General features: G+C 33.3%; 2 protein-coding genes across 5 annotated transcripts; both read left to right on the forward strand.

The window, feature by feature from the left end:
* The first annotated feature begins 3,250 nt into the window (after positions 1–3,250).
* LOC130815360 (protein STRUBBELIG-RECEPTOR FAMILY 3-like) lies at positions 3,251–9,992 on the forward strand. Of its 2 annotated transcripts, none has more exons than XM_057681805.1 (17): positions 3,251–3,343; positions 4,172–4,362; positions 4,995–5,124; positions 5,238–5,309; positions 5,392–5,457; positions 5,556–5,624; positions 5,717–5,788; positions 5,883–5,954; positions 6,033–6,098; positions 6,173–6,238; positions 6,475–6,857; positions 6,959–7,326; positions 7,795–8,066; positions 8,171–8,309; positions 8,388–8,506; positions 8,858–9,014; positions 9,129–9,992. In XM_057681805.1, exons 2-17 carry the CDS (start codon positions 4,251–4,253, stop codon positions 9,201–9,203), a joined length of 2,238 nt encoding a protein of 745 aa, XP_057537788.1. In that variant the 5' UTR covers positions 3,251–3,343; positions 4,172–4,250; the 3' UTR covers positions 9,204–9,992. The 2 variants fall into 2 exon arrangements, with proteins under 2 accessions (XP_057537788.1, XP_057537789.1); XM_057681806.1 differs by having other exon boundaries at positions 3,257–3,494.
* A 2,020-nt stretch (positions 9,993–12,012) lies between these two features.
* On the forward strand, positions 12,013–20,498 carry LOC130815177 (katanin p80 WD40 repeat-containing subunit B1 homolog KTN80.2-like). 3 transcript variants are annotated; one of them, XM_057681559.1, is made up of 17 exons: positions 12,013–12,318; positions 12,823–12,953; positions 14,275–14,392; positions 14,946–15,172; positions 15,261–15,363; positions 15,644–15,714; positions 16,116–16,190; positions 16,277–16,420; positions 16,517–16,700; positions 16,817–17,443; positions 17,680–17,819; positions 18,275–18,400; positions 18,547–18,621; positions 18,726–18,838; positions 18,968–19,084; positions 19,256–19,324; positions 19,818–20,492. In XM_057681559.1, exons 1-17 carry the CDS (start codon positions 12,294–12,296, stop codon positions 19,882–19,884), a joined length of 2,412 nt encoding a protein of 803 aa, XP_057537542.1. In that variant the 5' UTR covers positions 12,013–12,293; the 3' UTR covers positions 19,885–20,492. The 3 variants fall into 3 exon arrangements, with proteins under 3 accessions (XP_057537542.1, XP_057537541.1, XP_057537543.1); XM_057681558.1 differs by having other exon boundaries at positions 12,035–12,318; positions 19,045–19,084; positions 19,818–20,494; XM_057681560.1 differs by lacking the exon at positions 12,013–12,318 and having other exon boundaries at positions 12,839–12,953; positions 14,228–14,392; positions 19,045–19,084; positions 19,818–20,498.

Genomic DNA, 20,498 nt, shown 5'->3' on the forward strand with positions numbered 1-20,498 from the left:
TTGGGGCTCACACATCTCCTTTTTATAATATCATGTCCTCACGAGTTACAATTTACAAGTTGTGGTTTAACTTGGTGCAAATCTTTCATTGGGGTTGAGTATTAAAGAATTACTCTATTTAGCTTAGAATTGGAACTTAATTAGCTCAAATTGAGGGTAATTTATTGATTTTTTTATTATATTGACGGACTTGTTAAGTCGTATGAAAATATATATTTCGAAATTTTTTCAAAAAAATTTAAAATTTTTAATTTATTATTAGTACAAAAATAAACCATTCTCCACTTTGGTTAGGGCAGATTAATAATATGGATTTACCTTACAAGGTATCAAAATGTCCTTTATCTATTAAAATCATTCATGTCTTTAGAACTGTTTAAATTAAACCAAATAAAAGTTGAATTAAAGTTCAAAATAAATAAAGTTATAAAAATTAGCCGCCCTAAACATTAAAAATTTGTCTAAATACGTTTTCTTTTGTTATGACGCCCATTTCTATTTCTATAATAACTATAACTTAGCTTAGGAAGTATGTCGATCAAAATTTGTAAATTACTTCCTTTGCTTTTTAAAAGTGGCCCAAATATGTTCATTTCAAGCAAAATCTGTAAGGCTTATCTAGCCAAGATAGAAATTGTTATAATCTAAGATACTATTTGTTGTCCATAGAGTATGTTGTAGGGCTATTGATAAATGATCATGGAAGATGACAACTTTTTGGGGGAGCAATAAAGCAAATCCATGCAAAAAAGTGAAAAATTTGGGACCCTTTAAACAACTTGATGGTGATATGTGCAAATTACTATTTACATTACTTCTTTTGTTATAAACCTGTATAATATATTTATGCATATATTAAAAGAAATTACATATTTAAATGATAAATATAGTAAAGTGAATGAAACAAAAAAAATACTACGTAATAGGGTGTAAAATATATATAGTGCCCGAGACTATACATATCAAATAATAATCTATATTAGGGAAATGAAAAATATTATAGTTGGAAGATATGGTTGGCTTATGAGTTATAATTAAAACCTTTTGAAGAATTTTGAAATGCTTTAATTTTGAAAATTGATGTGCTACGCTAAAAATTGTTGTTTGAAGTTATTTTCAATGTATCAAAGGTACCAAAATACAATTCCAATGTATAAAAGGTACTAAAATATAATTCGAAACTTTTATAGGTTGTGTTTGGGAATAAGTATTTCATTTCAAATTATAGATTTCAAATATGAAATTATTAATGTAGAATTTGAGAGGTCATTCTCAAATCCTCATCTTCAACCTTTTTATAACAATTGTGGATTTGACTCAAATCCAAATTTAAAAATTCTTTTATTTGTCAAACATTAAATTTAAGTCAAAACTATATTTTCAAATAAAATCCTCATTCTCAAACATAGCACTAAAGTATTTACTTAGAAACTTCCCTAAGTATTACTACTCTATAACAACTAGAAATCACCGGGTAGTTTTTTTATCCAACACAACATTTCTTACTTAAACGACCCAATAAACTTTTGTGGTCGAACAATCATACGAATTTTTTTTGTTGAACGATCATATGACTTTTGTGCTCAAACGAGCATAGGAGTCCAGAATTAAGCTATTGAAATTTTATTCAAACAACATATTTTCTTAAACAAGTCTAATGAGTGCTCAAACGATCATTCAATACAAAATTTTAAATCTTTACTTCTCTTTTTTTTATTTATTTTCACAAATATTGTAATTATATTATCGTTATATTTTGATTATATATCCAACAAATATGAGACACAAACTAAAAGAAATACCATAGATGTTATGAAGTGGTGTTTTTCTATGCTTAAGAGTCGAGCAAATATTGTATACAAATATTGTAGTCATCTCTACGGACACAAAAATTATCCACCAATAATTTTAAGAGATTCAAAAATGAAGTATGACCCACAAAATCACAAGTTCACAAGAAGTATTAGCATGCAAGAAAACTACATATCTAAGTGGGCCTATTTATACTGGCAAAGTATACCAACTTACTGCTCTACTCTTTTGTCTCCACTCTCGATCCATTCGATACTCTTTCTATTTTGATTTTAATTCTTAAAGTAAATATAAAAATAATATGTGAACCATAATTAAAAATATTTTCGTGAAACTCAATAACCATCAAATTTCTAGTGTTAAACAAAGCCAAAAACTAATAAATCTTGAAACTTAAAATAAAAATTAGTACATCATAATTTGAAAAATATTATAATAAAAAAATTAGGTTAAACTTTTTAGTCAAAAAACTAAATTCAGCCAAGTGGGATTCTATAAAGTCTAGTAAAAAATATTTTACAAGTAGAGTTGGTCTATCTTGTGATTTGTATGGACTTAGTGCACACTACAGTCTAGTGTACTAATCTTAGACTTAGGTGTTAGTCTTAATATACTATAATAATATGTATCAACCTTAAATTTAAAGGGTACTCCCTTCGAACTTTTTAATTTGCCATATAAAATATATAGAAAAAATAAAAAAAAAACAAAGAGATGATGAAAATATTGTGCACTTAACTCTACATCAGACTTGTTCACTTAAGAGTATTTGATAAGCAAATTAAGGAGTTTGAACCGGCATTAAATATTGCATGACCAGATACAACGGCATTATGCATTTATTGTTAGTTCTTTACAACATTATGCATTTATAACCTTTAAGTTAACAAAAGAATCACTCTCCTAATCCTAATTCTAATCCTACACAACACACCAAACTTAAGTTTCCTTCCCTCAAGGGAATAACCATCAACCAAAATACAAATTCTCAAATAAGATGGTCTCATAGTAAAACTATTTTTATAGGACTGATTCAATATAAATTTATTATTTTAAAGTGATTTATAACTTTTAAGTAATTATTTATTTTTTCAATAATTACTTATTACAATATAAAGATGATCATTTATAATCTTAAAGTGATCACTTTTAATAATACATTACTTATTGTATAACGCAAATTCATAGTTTACACGATAAAATGTTTTTTCATTACATGGTAAGACGAGAAAATGAGAGAATTTAGTTAAAAAAATCAAAATTAAAATTTTACTTAAAAAAATAAAAAATATAATTTAATTAAGATAAAACTTAATTCTTTCACAATGAAATCGCACACTTATGACTTATCAATAAATAAATTATTCTAAACATATTATTGTATTACTTCATAAAATATCAATTATAAGAATAGTAACATTATAATAACAATAAACTTGCTAGCCGTTTGTAGGCTCACTCAACTAGCTAGAGAGAGATTAGAGAGATAAAAGAAAGGAGCGTCTTTAACCAGCTTTTCTCTTACCTTTTGGTTTGTGCCCTGTTCCTTAATTCTGTAGAATTATACCCTATGAATTCCATAATTAATTTCTTTTCCCTCATTTCCAAGAATATAAAAGAATTTTGTTTGAAATATTGCTGATTTGGTGCCGAATACTTACATTGTTTTGTTGTTGTAACTTGTAAGTGCTCAAATGTTCCAATCTTTACCAAGAAATCCTCATTTTTCATTGATAATTTTGTTAATTTATCCATTTCAAAAAAAAAAAAAAAAAATTCTGGGTTGCTTTAAGGGCTGGATTTATACATTGTTTTTTATTTTAAGTTTGAAAAAGTTTAAATCTTCACTGCCAATTTCTCATCTTTCATGGAATTTTGCTGTTTTGAAATGAATTTGATACTGAAAATTAACTCAAATTTTCTCTCTCAAATAGGAATAATTTTTTTGGGTGCTTTAAGGGCTGAATTTCTTCATTTTTTGTTGTTGTAAGTTTGAATAAGTTTCAATTTTTACTACTAATTTATCATCCATTTATGTTTTTGTAATTTAAGATGAATTTGATGATGAAAACAACTTAATTTCTCTCTCAAAATAATTTTTTTCTGGGTACTTTGAGCTGAATTTGTACATTGTTTGTTTTTGTTTTGAAAAGTTTAAATCTTTCCTTGATTTATGGGTAATTTAAAAGGAATTTAGTATTGGTTTATGCTTACTTTCTCTTCTCTGAAGCTTTAAGATGCTGCTTTTTTGAATGTTCAATTTAAATCCCTCAATGCTTTTTGAGATTCATGCTTTTTCCTATTGAATATTTGAATGATGTGATGTTAAATCTTCCCTCTTTTTTGGTCTTCATTGCAGCTCATTAAGCAGAAAATACTCAAAAAAGAGAAAAGAAGGAAAATTTGTTTGCTTTTGTGTTGAATCCTTCAATAACAAGATGAAGTTCTCAATTTTGAATTTTAATTTCAAAGTTCAGCAACAGTTTGCTCTTGGGTTGATAATGATGTTAATGGTGTCTTTTTGTGGTGGATTTACTCATCCAGATGATGGTAATACTCTTTACATTTGATTGATTTTGAATTTCTATTAATGGTGTGTTGTACTTGATAGTGTAAATAGCATATTTTGGGCACAATCATAAGCTTAAGCTTTTGGTCAAGTTTAAGAACCCTCGTCACTGTGTTCGAATCTCATCACCTTCCTCCAAATGAAAGAGCCTTGTAAGGGACCCACGGTTCTAACTCAAAGGGCTCTTGGTGCATGGGGGCGTGACAGAGAAAATAAGATATAAGGGGCATCAATCATAAACTTAGCTTTTGGTTGTGTTTGTTCTTACGGGTCATTCTTTACTCTAGGCAAGGTAGACATAATCCTAGGGGCTATAGTTAAAAAGAGCCCTAATATCCGAAAATTATGGTTAATGAAGTAGACACTTCAGAAATTACAATTTATGATTAGTTTTCTTATCAATTACAAAGTATATGGCCCATCTACATTTATAATAATGATTATGATATATAGCGTACGTCTCTGTTATTTTTTCAAACACTTGTCAAAGTTCAGACCATTCTTTCGGTTTGTCTAGGACCGGTAAAATGTCAAAAACGGCTTTGATTCCTTAAAGGTATTGTTGTTTATTGGACACCCAAAATGTATTTGGTAATATATTTTTTTGCATCAGTTTTTGCAATAAATAGTTTATATGCTGCTCTGGGAAGTCCTCCATTACCTGGTTGGATTCCACAAGGAGGAGACCCATGCTTGGAAGCTTGGCAAGGTGTACTTTGTGTCAATTCCAACATTACTGGAATGTAGGTTCTATTATTCTTATCAAATGTACATTAATTTTTGTCAAATTCTAAAAATAATGCCAGTTCTTTTAAATTTTTAGTCTAAAACAATAATCTGCGGTTTGTGATGGCAGATCTTTGAATAATGCTAATTTGGGAGGAGAATTAGGCACTAATTTGAATTCTTTCTCAGCACTTATATCAATGTGAGTCATCCATCTTTTGCATTTTATCTACACCATTTAATTTTCTTGATGAATGATTGTTTTTCAAACTTATATCATACAGAAACCTCAGTGGTAATCGCATCGGAGGTACACTTCCTGCTAATTTACCTCCGACTATCCAGACCTTGTAAGTGCAACTTTTTTACCTTGCTTTTTGTGGTCGTTTTCTGACTCTTTAGCTGTAAATATTACGAGCGTCTTATCAATAACAATATGTTGTCTTAGGTTCCTTTCCGATAATCAGTTTACTGGAAGCATTCCCGACTTGTCTCCATTAAGTCAATTGACTGACTTGTAAGCTATGCTTTAACTTGTACTTAGCTCTGTTGGGACATCGATTCTTTGGAATTTTGTGTTCTAAAAACATGGTTTGGTTTTGTCTTCAGGTCGCTGAACAAGAACAATTTGACGGGGGGTATACCCGATTGCTTTCAACTACATCATGGTTTAATCAACTTGTAATTAGTCGTTCCGTGTTTACAAGTTATCATTTAACATTCGTGTTATAGTATTTTTAGCGTAGTCACTTGTATGGTGTTGCATTTGGTGCAGGGATCTCTCGGAAAATAACTTAACAGGCCCCTTGCCACCATCGATGGGGAACTTGTCTTCTCTTACGACACTGTGAGTGTTTGTTTCATTAAGGTCTTTTTCTAATCCTGGTTCAAGCACTTACTTAGGTCTCATTCTATAATATTGCAGGCACTTGCAGTCTAATGAACTCTCAGGACTCCTTGATGTCATACAAGACCTCCCCTTGACTGAATTGTAAGACATTGGAAAGATTTTATTTAAGTGATTTAAGCCTAATGGTTGTCCCCTAATGGCTTCCTGTCGTACAGAAATATAGAGAACAACCAATTCTCTGGCCCTATACCTGCAAGACTGCTGACTATTCCGAATTTCAGGTGAGATCTCTTATGCACAGGCTGCAGACACATTGTTGGATTGATTTGTTTTATTATTTGTGGGAGATCGTGTCCATTCTCGATGGAGCCATTTACTAATAAATTCTTTGGTTTCGAATTATATTGGAGTAAAAACACTTGTTAAATCTTATATGATTATCCTGTTGTAAAAGTCTACATGCTTTGCACAAGAGTCACGACAGGCACAAAGCTTAACTTTTCTTTTGGTTTTGCAGAAGCACCGGAAACCCGTTCAATACCAGTGTTCTTCCATCTCCTCCTTCTGCATCCCCAACATTAACGCCTGCAACAAATTCATCTTTGCCTGGACAGCACCCTTCCGAAGAAATACACAAGCAGCCGTCTGATAGCCCATCTACTGACACATCAAATACCTCAAAGTCAAGCAAATACATGAAATCCATTATTACTGCGGCTGTTGTTGTGCTGATTCTTCTTGCTATTGTGCTGGGGATGTGGTTTTGTTTCGCAAAATGGTGCAAGGCAAGGCAAACAGGTGATGGGTTTACCAAAGGGAATGTAAAACCCTTGAATGGGAAAGGTGAAAAACCAAAATATAATGATTCCTTACCGCAAACTAATACTCAAGCTGGTAAAGGTGAGGCTGGAATGGAAACTTTTGTCCTCGTTGCAAGACCGTTAGTCCTCCTTATTTATCAATATGAAATCTAATATGGCTTATATTTCGTGTTTGTGCAGCGTATAAAGAGGCATCTTTTAAAGTCCCATCTTTGAGCAATGTAGATGAGAAACCGGTGATATTTGCAAAAGAGGCTTCTCCAGTTGCCCCGATTAAGGATGCTCATTGCATAGACATGACAGAGACTACTTTCAGTTCGATGAAGACGCAACCAGTGCCCCCTCCTCGTCACTATTCTAATGAGAACATAAATTTGAAACCAATATCACCAACAGTGACTGAAACACAAAAGTCGTCTTTCCCGAGCTCTATAAAGTCCTTCACCATTGCCTCACTTCAACAGTATACTGACAGCTTTTCTCAAATGAATCTCATCGGTGAAGGCATGGTAGGCAGTGTTTATAGAGCTGAACTTCCGGATGGAAAGGTAAGATGGGATCTAATCTACCTTTTTATATAATAGATACTTCACAACTTCGAGTAGCTATATGCCTACTTATTATCCTAAAATATGCATTTTGTTCATAGAATATATTCATGCGTTTCTTGTGTTGCATCATTTAGCATTTTTTAGGCAACTTGTTTAAGGTAAAAAAAAATTTTATGTGCACATGATCTAGATCTCTTCATGAATCACAAATCAAAAAAAATGAATTATTGTTGGTTTTGGGCTATTTTGGGCTATTTTAAGTGAATTACTAATTTAAAAGGAGAATGAGCTAATGAATCATGTTACACTGGTCCACATACATATATGCGATGTCTTTGTTTGTTACAAGTGTCTAAAGTACAACAAAAATCTTTTCGTTATTCTTTTTCCTCCCCCTTTCATTTTTATCGGTGTAGATCTGTGGCCGTTGGTGTTGCGCCTCACTGGCTTTCTTTGTCTTTGTAGCTTGTGGCAGTGAAGAAACTCAACAATGCCACTTCAAAACAGCAGAGAGAAGATGAATTTTCCCAGCTAGTTTCTTTGATCTCTAGTATTCAGCATGAAAGTGTTGTCAAGCTTGTTGGATACTGCACGGAGTACGGGCAACGGCTGATCATCTACGAATACTGCAACAATGCTACATTGTATGATGCACTGCATCTCGATGACGAGATTCATAAAAGACTTTCATGGAATACACGTATTAGAATTGCACTTGGTGCAGCAAAAGCCCTTGAGTAAGCTTGGAAAACTCTCTGTATACTGCTTGTATATCTTTCAGAGCTTGGTGTTTACCTTTATTAGAAACGGGCTAACTTTCTTTTTTTGTTTTGCGGTAAAGGTACTTGCACGAGGTCTGTCAACCACCCGTTGTACATAAGAACTTCAAATCTGCTAATATTCTCCTTGATGATAAATTTGAGCCTCTAATATCGGACTGTGGCCTAGCGTCTGTGCTATCCCACACTTATACTGCTCAGGTAATTACTGTTTCAGGGATCTCTGTCTATATATTATTTCAGTGTATTGGTGTCTTAGGCTGTTTCCATTCTCTGCAGGTTTCAGGTGGCTATGGTGCACCAGAACTCGAGTTAGGAACATATACTAAACAAAGTGATGTTTTTAGCTTTGGGGTAGTCATGCTGGAACTTCTTACTGGACGAAAATCCTATGACAGGTTTGGTCTTGACACAAATTCTATAGTTTTTTCATTTCGTTGTTTCCAAAAACTGCTAATGTTTGTACTTCTGTTAGGCCGTGACAGTTTGTCACATGATCGCCTCATGGGCGCACTTGTGTGGACACACCCACGTGGTACCCATGGGCTTGGCCCCACAAACCCATGGATAATGAGCACATATGATGAGTTTCACTCTTTCCCAAAACCATATGGTATTAGGAGGATTACCCATCAAGCGTTATATACAAGTCTACAACCCACTATTTTTTGGCGACGTGGGATCTTCCTCACATGTGAAGCATTTCCAACAACTTCAACTATTTGATATAATCTTTTTTATGATTGCAGTACACGACCACGACCTGAGCAATTTCTTGTAAGGTGGGCTATTCCCCAGCTGCATGACATTGATGCATTATCGAAGATGGTAGATCCTTCACTAGATGGATCGTATCCCTCGAAATCACTATCCCGTTTTGCAGATATAATTTCCCTTTGTGTACAGGTCAGTTTCCAACAAATATTCTGTTCTATGAGTTAGCTTACAAGTTACGACATTCTAATCGAAAAGACGAAAACCCTGCTCTAAAAACCGCTTCATGCCCATAATTTGTTTCAGGCCGAACCAGAATTCAGACCTCCCATGTCAGAAATAGTGGAGGACCTTGTAAACATGATCCAAAGAGAATCATAACCTTCAGAAATCAAGAGGAGATATTATATTATCTGAAGAATTGCGGGATTGCCAACCGCAAGGGCAACGCGGATAAAGCAAGTAGTTGATATGATTTTAGACGACAAAACGTTTTGAGCTTGCAAAGTGAGCGAGCTATGTACCATAAGCTAACATGAGTTCATTGTTAGTAGCCTAGTAGGTAAATGACCAAAGCTTCTATCAATGGAAATCTTGGAAATTCTCTATCCATATTTTCAGGAATTCCTATATAACCTTTGTTCATCACACTGATGGGCACTTTAGGGTGTATGTTGTACTGTTATTTAAGAGAGAGTTTGCTGCTTTTTGAGTGGTGTGGTGTAATATTAAGGAAAATCAATTCTAGGGTTCTTCAGTCCTATACTTTCTTTGTTTTTTTTGAATTTGCTTTAGTTTGTGATATTCCTTCTTGTAAAATGTTACTTTCACTAGCAAACTCGAGAGACACAAGAGTAGCTTCTTTTATAAAGTATCGAGAGACACAAGAGTAGCTTCTTTTATAAAGTATCGAGATTCGGATATCGACGTTTGATACATGTTTGAGAGTTGAGCTTGTCAATGCTTGAACTTCTGAGTAAAGGACTATTGTCCGAAAATTGTACCATGTAAATGTTTGATTTTTTATTGAGGAAAATCAAAGTTATGCATTTCATTCTAGTAGTTAATAGTTACTACGGTCATTGTAACAACTATTGTTAATTAACTGATCTTGTTTTAATTATGCTTCTTTATCTATAATGTGAAATATAATTATGTGAGATTGGGTTTGATTTATTTTAATAGATGTTTTCATACGATGTTATTGTTATCATACTTAACGTATCTGACGCATAAGATATGGATCAAGGTCTGGAAAGTAAATTAATCATTTTTCTATAAATTGAGAATTGAATCACTATTACATTATAGCTTAAAACAAGTCTTCATCATAAAAATCAAGTCTTATTTTAGGTAAAAAAACAAATATCATTTCTTTAAAAAAAAATTTAAAATTCAATTCTCACCTATTACTTTAAAAAGTCTTATGGTATGCAAACAGTGATCAGCTGAGACCACATTTGATGATTTACATGCAAATTTCCATAATAATGTTGGGTTTTAGATTAAAAAAAAAAACTATAATGTGAAAACATTCCACCTTTCGGCGAAACACATGGATCACATGGGATGGGAACATTATGGGATGGGAAAATTAATTTGTCATTCTACCCTTAATTATATAACGCAAATTAAAATGAAAATTTTTTATATTATGTAACAAATAGATAAAGGAGTATCTCGTATATGGCGTATGAGTTATGAGTATTGAAACTGATTTAAATCAACTTTTATTTATTATTATAACTAATTTTTAATTATAAATTATAATTATATTTTATTGATTAAAATTAATTTTTACTAATTATAAATTTGCATCTGATTAAAATTAAATTTTAGTGATTTTTACAGATTTTTATTTATTTTTAATAAGGTAAACTAAACTAAACCTAATTAATATCAAGCCAAATTTGGATAGATTCGATTTGGCTTATGTTATATGTCTACATATATATTCCAAGTCAAGTTGGGGTCGATGTGTGAGCTGCGTTCATGAGCTAGTTGATCTTGAATACAAGTCCTTTTAGAATCAGATATAGGAGCGTGGATAGATTTGAACCTAAATGATAGAATGGGTGCTAGGTCATGAGACAACTTCAGATAAAACTCAATTTAACTATTAGTGGTGACTAGATCTTGAGTCAACTTTTCAAGTTGAGTGCAAATCAACCATTAATTTTCAAGTCAAACAGATACTTGTACATTTATGTTGTCAATAAGTTAATACAAATTCTTATGAGAGACGGTCTTTTTAAGAGATTATTTCTAATTGGGCCAACCCATAAAGAATAATATATAGTAAGAGTAACTGAGTAAGCATTAAATTTAATAGGCTGGACTTGAGAGACGATATTTCAAAAGACCAGCTGATAAGTTAAATGAATAGTTGTTTTATTAGATTAGGAGTTTTTTGAAAAAACTTTGAAAAAAGTTCGAAAATAAATAGAATAAAATGAGTAGTTAAAGTAATTTCTTTAGACTATGAAACACTGTTATGAAATTGAAACTATTCTTTTAGTTTGTCTTAGTCACTTTGCACTTTTTAATCTTTGATAATTATTTTATTTTTTAATATCATTTACTAACATATTCTCTCTTTTCATCTCAATTACTCATTTTTTTTTATTCACATATATTTTGTTATTTTTCTAATACTGATTATCCAAACAAAAAGGAGTACAATTTCATATAGCTACACCAAACACAAAAATTAAATAAAATTTATGGTCAAAGTAAAAAAAATGAAATTTAGAATTCGTGGTTTAAATCAAGGTATATTATTTTGTTACTATAATTCTTTTTTTCTTAAGAATTCAACAATTTTTGTCTTAAATTATAATATTTTTCCCAATTAAAAATCTTTGAATTTTAGAGTATTACTTTCTCCATTTTAAAATACTAGCTATATAACGAATTTTGATACTATTTATCATTCATGCTTATTTTATGTATTGCGACAAATATGTTGAAAAAATACAGGTAAGTGAAATCTTATTTGAATCGTCTAATCGTATACTTTCACAATATTAATTCCTTATAATTTTTAAATAAGTAAAATTTAACATATAAATCATCAAAATAACACATTAAATTGCGTAAAAAATTAAATATAATAAATATAGGGGAGGATGAAATATTTTATTAATACCAGACCAGACTATTAGTATATTGACTATTGAGTATTTAAAACCTCTCTTTTCACTCTTTCTCCCTCATTTTCTTTCTCTATCTTCCTCTGAACATTTCTTGTTCACTTCTATTCCTCCCCTCCAAAATCTTTCATTAAATTTCCCGACATCCAATCTTTCTTTCAATTCCCCAAAATCCGAATTCTTCTCTAAATTCATCTCTTTATTCCATTACCCAGAATCATTCTGCTTTGCTTTCTTTAACTACACATAAAGTTTCCTTCTTTTTCTCTTTCTCTCTATCCTCAAAGCAAAATCTAACTCCTAAATCTTAGCCTTTTTAATGGCTAAAAGTGGATATAAGCTTCGTATCCTTTTTCCCACCATTTTCTTTTTTTTGTATTTTTACTTATTTTGCTTACTTTTTACTGCTTAATCAATTCTTAACCTTTTTTTTCTTGCTTTGTTTTATTACATTTTTGATTGGATATTGATTCAATGCAGAATTTTGACTTCCATGGAACATTCTTTGAATTATGTCATTAATTTGTTTGATTAAGTTTGATACATTATTAATTTTTGGTCTTTTTTTAAAAAAAGAATCTTTATTTTATGGCGTTTTCTGCTGCTTCCGGTTCCACCGACTAACCAAACCATGTTTTTGTATTTTTATTTTCATTTTTTTTGGTGGGTGAATTTTATTTTTGATGATTTAGGTTTTAGTATAATGGGTTAGCTTCAAATCTTTCTTTTCTATTGTGATGAAATGAAATGACATCATTATAGCTTATGATCATGGGTATTATTTATTTTATCATATACTAGTATATGTTTTTTTTGGGTATTTTCTTGACTAAAATTAAAATTTGAAGAGGAATTTGTTGCACACTCAGCAAATGTGAATTGTCTTCGGATTGGGAAGAAAGCATGCCGCCTTCTTTTGACAGGTGGAGATGATCACAAAATTAATTTGTGGGCGATTGGCAAACTCACTTCTTTGATGGTAATAACTGCATACTTTTCTTAGCATTTTCTACTTTTTATTTTTTTTTTATTATATGATTAATGTAATTGTTATTGTAATTGTAATTGTAATCAAGAAATTGTAATTTGTAATCCAGAAAATTTTAGATTTTGAACCTGGTTTTATAGGGTATATGTATGAATTATGGTATTGTGTATCATACTTCCTTTGAATTTATACTTTTAGGGTTTGGTGCTTTTGTATAAAATGGTCAAATATTGAAGGAAGTATTTAGTTAGATGATAATAAGGTATAGAAGCTAACATGGCTAAAAGATCGCGGGTTTGAATCTCAGTCACCCAACACGAGAGAAATCTTCAAATGAAGAGCTTGTGATGCATCTACACCTCTAGCCCAAACTCCAAAGGCTTTCTTGTTAGGAGACATGATAGAACATATAAGATATCCTGTATTTTCAACCATTAGTCTAAAGGTTTGATTGAAATGGGTCTTTACATTTTGTTTATATTAGTCTTAGGCTCTTAGCCTCTTAGGAGCTATATGGATGTCAAAGATGTCTAATTTCAGTTCCATAAAAGCTTTTTGGAATTTTATGATATGCTTAGTGAACAGTTTATTGATCTTCCTCAATTGTTATGATGCTTTTGAGAATCTTGGTGTGGAGATATGCCCTTGCTGAATTTGTAGTAACGTGATATGTGACCTTTTCAATTTCTAAGTGTTAATCGAGAGGAAGATTTTTGTATCAAATGAAAATTTAACTATTCCCCTTACTCCATATACATAAAGGAGAAAAGAAACCTTCTAAAGTTTATTTGTTGCTGATTAGTTGGGGCCTTGAGGGTTTGTTGATTGTGTAGGAAATGATTGACAAATGAGTGTAAGGTCATTATATAAAATGGGAAACTATATTTGATCATGAAGTCAATGTAGTGCTCAAGGATAATGCATTAGTTTCATTGTATAGCATTTTAATTGAGATGGTATGTTGGGGAATTGCGATGGTTTATCTTTGTAGCATTGTTATGAAACTCCGTCCATTCAAAATTTATGTCCATAGTAGTGGAATGTGATAAGGAGAGAGTGAGGGAGAGAGTAGAATAAACACTTAAGGTTGAGGGATAGTGAAAGAACTTTGTGAAAAGAGTAGACTGTACGTGCAAACAATATTATGGATCATCAAGATCGGAAAGTGTAGGGTATATTTTGTGATGCTGAATTTTGATGCCTGTTCATAACATGTTATATCATTGCTGTTTTAAGAGGTTTGTGCTGTGCTATAATGTCAAAAGGTACTGCTGATATGTGATTAAAAAGGTGCTGCTCTTGAATTTCACAGAGTCTATGTGGTCATACAACTCCGGTTGAAAGCTTGGCCTTTGATTCAACAGAGGTATTGGTGCTTGGTGGGGCTTCTTCTGGCACAGTGAAATTATGGGATCTGGAAGAGGCAAAAAGTGAGTTTGTCAATGTCTTACCTGCATTTTAACTTTTGTTTTAGACAATAGATGTCTTGCTTCAAAATTAAGGCATTAGGTAAGGTGACAGTTGACACATGTTAATTATGTAGGTTTGTCAAAGTAATTTTTAGGTATATTGCTTTTTACCCTTGGCCTTTTGAGCTTGTTTTACGGTTTGTTTGGTTAGTGGTACTAAATGGTGTAATGGGAGTAATTTATAGTGTAAAATTTCATGAAAAGTTCATGTAATTCCCATGGTGATGAAACATTGATCACAAAAAGAATTTTTTATTTACAAATTTCCATTACCATTTAATACCACCTCTTCCAGTGGTGATGCGTTGGAATGAATTTTATAAAGAAAATGAGATGATTGAAGTTGGACAAGCATGGCCATCAAGGTGGCCAAAAGATTTTTCAACCAAAATTACAGTAGTTTTCATTTCCATTATCACCGTTTAGTACCACCTACCAAACGGACCTTGTTAGGAGTTAGGAATTTTCTTTTGAAATTGACTTACTAACCTTGTTATTGCTGTTTGGACTGTAGTGGTTCGGACTCTCACTGGTCATAGATCCAATTGCACGTCTGTTGAATTCCACCCATTCGGAGATTTTTTTGCATCTGGTTCAGCTGACACTGACCTTAGGGTTTGGGATTTAAGAAAAAAAGGATGTATTCACACATACAAGGGACACCATTGTGGGATCAATAATATTAAGTTCACACCAAATGGTCGATGGGTTGTTTCTGGTGGATTTGATAATGTTGTGAAGGTAAGAGATTGATATTAATACTTGGCATCCAGTGATGCTTAAGGAATCTTGCGGGTTTGCGTACTTAAACTATACCTTTCTTGCACAGGTTTGGGATTTGACTGCTGGAAAATTGTTGCATGATTTTAAGTTCCATGATGGTCACATCAGATCCTTAGACTTCCATCCACTTGAGTTTCTTTTAGCCACAGGTGCTATGGCTTTTCTCTTCATTTGTTAGAATTGGTCATTGTTAAGCTGCATGAAAATATATTTCTACATCTGAAGCAGCTTCCATTTCTCAAGATGTCAATTAATTGATGAACTGATTGTTGTCACTGGTCTTAGTGTTGTAGAATTCTTTTTCAATGATTAACTTATTCTTTTTCTTGTTGTAAAAGCTAATTACAGTTCAGTAGTTTAAAGAAGCCCACATTTTTTATATTTCTTATTTTATACTTCTGTCCTCTAAATGTGTGAAGCATTGTTCAGGTTCAGCGGATAAAACTGTTAAATTCTGGGATTTGGAAACTTTTGAAATGATTGGATCTGCCAGGGCTGAGGTAATATATCTTTTATTGGCGCAAAGACTCTAGTAGCTTCCTCATTCTGAATGTGTGTGACATTTTAGGCTGTGGTCTGCGCAAAGTTCAAGTGCTAGATTGGTTCTCATGGAGGTATACAAAGTTCTAATTGAATTTATTCCTCCTGGTTAGGCCACACTCCACAGTCCTTTGTTCTTTCTGTTATGATGGTGTTTAAAAGTATATCGTAGTTGTCTGATGCAAACTGGGGTCCATTTAGACTTTTGTTAGAAGTGGGAAGAGTTTGGGGTCATTATGCTCCATCCCCACACAGCCACACTGCTATACGGATCTATATTCAAATGTTTCAATCTTGTTGGTCATGAAATGCATTTTGAATCGTCACACGCCATTGTAATGACAGCATTTCTGTTATTCAGGCTACTGGAGTGCATGTTCTAACCTTTCATCCTGATGGGAAAACCCTCTTTTGCGGATACGAAAATAACCTGAAGGTCAGAAATCTTGATGAAATTTGGTGGAATTAATTTTTTCTTGTCAAATGAAATCTCAACTTGCCAATGTTCCTGTTTTTGTTTAGGTTTATTCATGGGAGCCTGTGATATGTCATGATTCCATTGAAATGGGCTGGTCAACACTAGGTGATCTCTGCATTAATGATGGAAAACTCATAGGTTGCTCTTACTACCAGAATTCCGTAGGAGTTTCGGTGGCTGATCTATCAGTATGTAAATATTGTGTTTTGATAAAAAAATTCTTTGCTACTTGTCATCGGTACTTGTAATTACAATAAAATCTTCATTGCATTTTTGTCTTATAGTGCATTGAGCCTTACGGAACTTGTGATTCTGGTACGCCTCAAGAGAGAAGCCCTGTTGAGCCAAAGGTTGACATGAGAGAAAGCCGATCTGCTGAAGCAATTTCAACTGTGGGGTCCACTTTTAGCTCTCGTTCAACATCCCCAGATCCTGATGCTAAAGAAATTAAGAATATATATGTCGACTGTAAGTTACATTATTTAACCGGTTTTCCTCAATGTGCCCGTTTTCCTCAAGGAGGATGTTCACATGACCGGGGGCCTCCTAGTGTAATTATTGATGTCAATCATTTTAGAATACAGATGAAAAGCCCATCAGTACTCGCAAAAGTCGCTTGCATAATACCTCAAAAGCTGTATCATCGTCTGACACGAAGGATACCTGCAAGTTGTCATCTAAAAAGCACAATACTCCGACTGCTACTTCCAGAAAATCCAACGCTCAAACTGGTGGTAGATCTTTTGTTGTCCCAACCTTTGTTCCGAGAGACAGTTCCGGTGGTAAAAGGTTTTTCAATTCTAGTAGCAACTCAATTACACCAGCAAAACCTGGTACGGGAATCCCATTCAAAGTTTCGAACGCGCGGAAATCATCCAAGAGCAAATTTGATGTAGATGAAGCGGAGCCAAATTTTGTTGACAGGGTTGTACAGGAAGTGGGAGCTAGAGACAGTTCCGGTGGTAAAAGTTTCGTCAATCCTAGAAGAGAGTCAGTTATACCTGAAAGTCCAGGTTGTGGGGGTTCGACCAAGGCTACACATACGAGGAAATTATCTCAGTGCAAATTTGATAGTGATGGTATACATTCAGATTTCCTTGATAGGCTTGTGCTGGAAGTGGAAGCTCGGGAATCAGGTGAAGATAAGAATCCTAGTCCTGAAAGCATTGAAGAAAAGTCATCTTCTCCAAGTTTTTTTAAACCTCAGAGTGGTAAGATATTGTCTCTTTCTGTTGTTGCCAGATGGAGGCATTCCTCTGTAGAAATAGTTGTTTGTAGCCACATATTATGATAGCTATGGGCATTACTCCGTTATAGCTGTTTTTTGTGACACTGCGGCCGTTTCCACAAACGTATCCCAACTGCGGGTTTTTCATGATCCCGACAGCTCTGTTGCTAATTGACTCTAATCATGTGGAACATAACTTAAAAGTTGTTTTTATTTCAGCTGTGGCAGTTTCTCTTGGAAGAACGCGTTCTCTTGTTGAGAAGTTTGAAAGACGAGTAAGATTCAGTGGCATTGAAGATCAAACAACAAACACATCTTCTGATGTTAATTCTGATAAGATTGACAACTCTACCATGCTAGTACGTCTATACCTTGCATGTTTAACATTATTGATAGTTAACCACACCGTTGAATTTACGTCTAGCAGTTTGTGTCATATGAACCGAAAACTATCCTAAAGTAGTTAGAATTGTTTTTTTAGATTCTTAGTACTGTGAATTATGAGAATCGGGGATACAAAGATGGTAATTATTTTGCTGTGCCCTTGAAGGGCAAGTGCGATAGTAGTCAATGCAAGTAATTATACTTTCAAATATCTGATTATTGCAATTTAATGAGTGATATCGTGAACAAAAACCGAAAAGCTGATTATTGTTGGATAACAATATTATTTTGAGATGCGTTTAGACGTTCAAGTTGTTAACAATAGAGAAAACAATGGCCATAGTTGACAGAACGTAATATTTGTTCAATTGAAATTTCATCATGTCCAATATTTGTTGGCGTATTAATAGTATTATTTCTCGCCTATCAGAGAGAAGAGCCGCAAGTTTCTGGCAGAGAGTCAGCCTCAGAACGTGATGCATATATTATCGAAGATCTTATGCAAAATCATGATATTCTACTTAGTGGTCTTCGTTCTCGTCTCACGAAGTTGCAGGTATTTTTCTGTTTTACGCTTGCAAGGAAGGCTTCCTTGCATGCAAGAGAAACCGTCCTCTCTCCTTGATTTCAGATACTTGATTTTGATATGATAGCTTTTATAACGTTTAACAAATAATGTAATTTGAATGTGCTTGAATTCAGATGGTTCGGCATTTGTGGGAACGAAATGACATCAAAGGTGCCATTTTAGCACTGAAGAAGTTACCTGATGATTCTGTAAGTATTTATAATTGCAAAAAATTTGCATATATTGACATTTCCCGTTGTTTTTAACTCTTTTCAAGGAAAGTTCTAACGGAAGACTTTTGCATTTGGTCCAGGTCCAGGCTGATGTAATTAGTGTTTTCTCGGAGAAGGTGGAACTTGTTACCATGGACTTGTTCAGTTGTATGCTACCCATCCTCGTGAGGCTACTGAACGGCAAGTTTGAAAGGTAAATAAAATACCCGTTGCTGGAATGGGAGGGTTAAGAAGAGTGATTCACTACACTTACGGTGTTTGTGGGCATCGAAAGTGATTTTGAAATCACAATGATCTTTTTTTTCATGGTCCGTATTTGTAGGCACGTGAAAATGTCTTTGGAGTTGTTGCTTAAATTTGTTGCTTGTTTTGGACCTACAATACGGTCAACCATCTCAGCGCCTCCGGCTGTGGGTGTCGATCTTCATCAAGAAGAGAGGTATATCCTCCTTCCTACCGAACCTTTTTGTATCCCTTGCTTTTTACTCGAGAGGTCATCTGTGATGGAATATGCCATCGCTCTTGTGGGCCCGTCGCTATTAGAAAATATTAGAATTATATATTATATTATATTAAGGTTACTTATTGCATATTCTTCGAAATTCAACAGGATTGCCTGTTGCAAAGAGAGTTTTATCCAGCTTCAGCAGATCCAAGGACTTCTTCCTGCACTAGCCAGGTATGTTGTGAGATAAACTATTTCTTTCAGAATCCTATTGTTCTTTGTTTAATCTTCACAATAATTGTTTCTTGTGCTGATGATTATAACTAAAACAAAAAAAGCTTCTTAGATTTAATTGGTTCTTGTTGCATCTTTGACAACATTCCATTCTCCTCAGTGCCAGTGGCGAACGCATTAAGGTGCGAAGGGTGCCCAGTCCTCACCATAAATTCTAAATTATACAGAATTCCTTTGGAAAATTTGTAAAAAAGTTGAATATCTCAAGTAAAATTTTCATGGCCCCTCCATTTTTTATATCAATTTCGAGGATCCATAATAGCTAAAATTTTGTGTCTGCCACTGCTTATCACAATATCATCCACCTAAGATTAAAAGTTCAGATATATGCAATCTTACCTTTATTATTGTGGGATCATTGACAATGTGTTGAAATCACCTTGCGTTTAATCGGATGATTGAAAGCTAAAGCAAAGTACTTTTTTCAATACAGGAAGGGTGGATCACTCGCGAGATTTGCTATGCAATTGAATCTAGTTCTTCAAGATCACTGCATTTGATTCTCACCATAATCATAATTTGTAAAGAGCAAAAATGGATTTGTTTCCTTGTTATAACCTGTCAGATTTTGATGATTCTAACACACTGGTTTTTGCTTACTTGCCACCACCTGTTAATGTTCTTCCGGTTGGCGCTAAACACCAAGAATCAGTGCTACAAAATAATCAAGTAGGTCGTATTATTGTACCAAGTCCATCAAAAGGATGCACGTTCGGATTTTACCTTACGCCATTCCTTCAGGATGGGCGCTGTGCATGTAATCGTAAGTTGTAAGTGTTAAACTGTAATGTAACGTAACATAACTCAATCGCATGTATGTATTATTCACCTCGAATTGCCCATATTTTTCATATTGGGCAATTCTTGAGATTTACAGAATTCCTACAAAATATTCAATTTTTTATCCTCCGTATTATTGTAGATGACGCAAATTATTTGGAAATATTTACTATGTTGAGCTAAAATTGTTACTTCTATTTTTTTAATATTTTTTATACAATTATTGGATTTTACTTATGAAGGTAAAGAATATAAGAGTTTGTCAACTTATAAATGTCTTGTAATAAACTTGTTATAATTAACAATGTCCGTTTGACTTAAAGCTTGAACATGT

This window comes from Amaranthus tricolor, chromosome 6 (genome assembly GCF_026212465.1).
Source record: "Amaranthus tricolor cultivar Red isolate AtriRed21 chromosome 6, ASM2621246v1, whole genome shotgun sequence".
In the NCBI taxonomy this organism is placed as follows: Eukaryota; Viridiplantae; Streptophyta; class Magnoliopsida; order Caryophyllales; family Amaranthaceae; genus Amaranthus; species Amaranthus tricolor.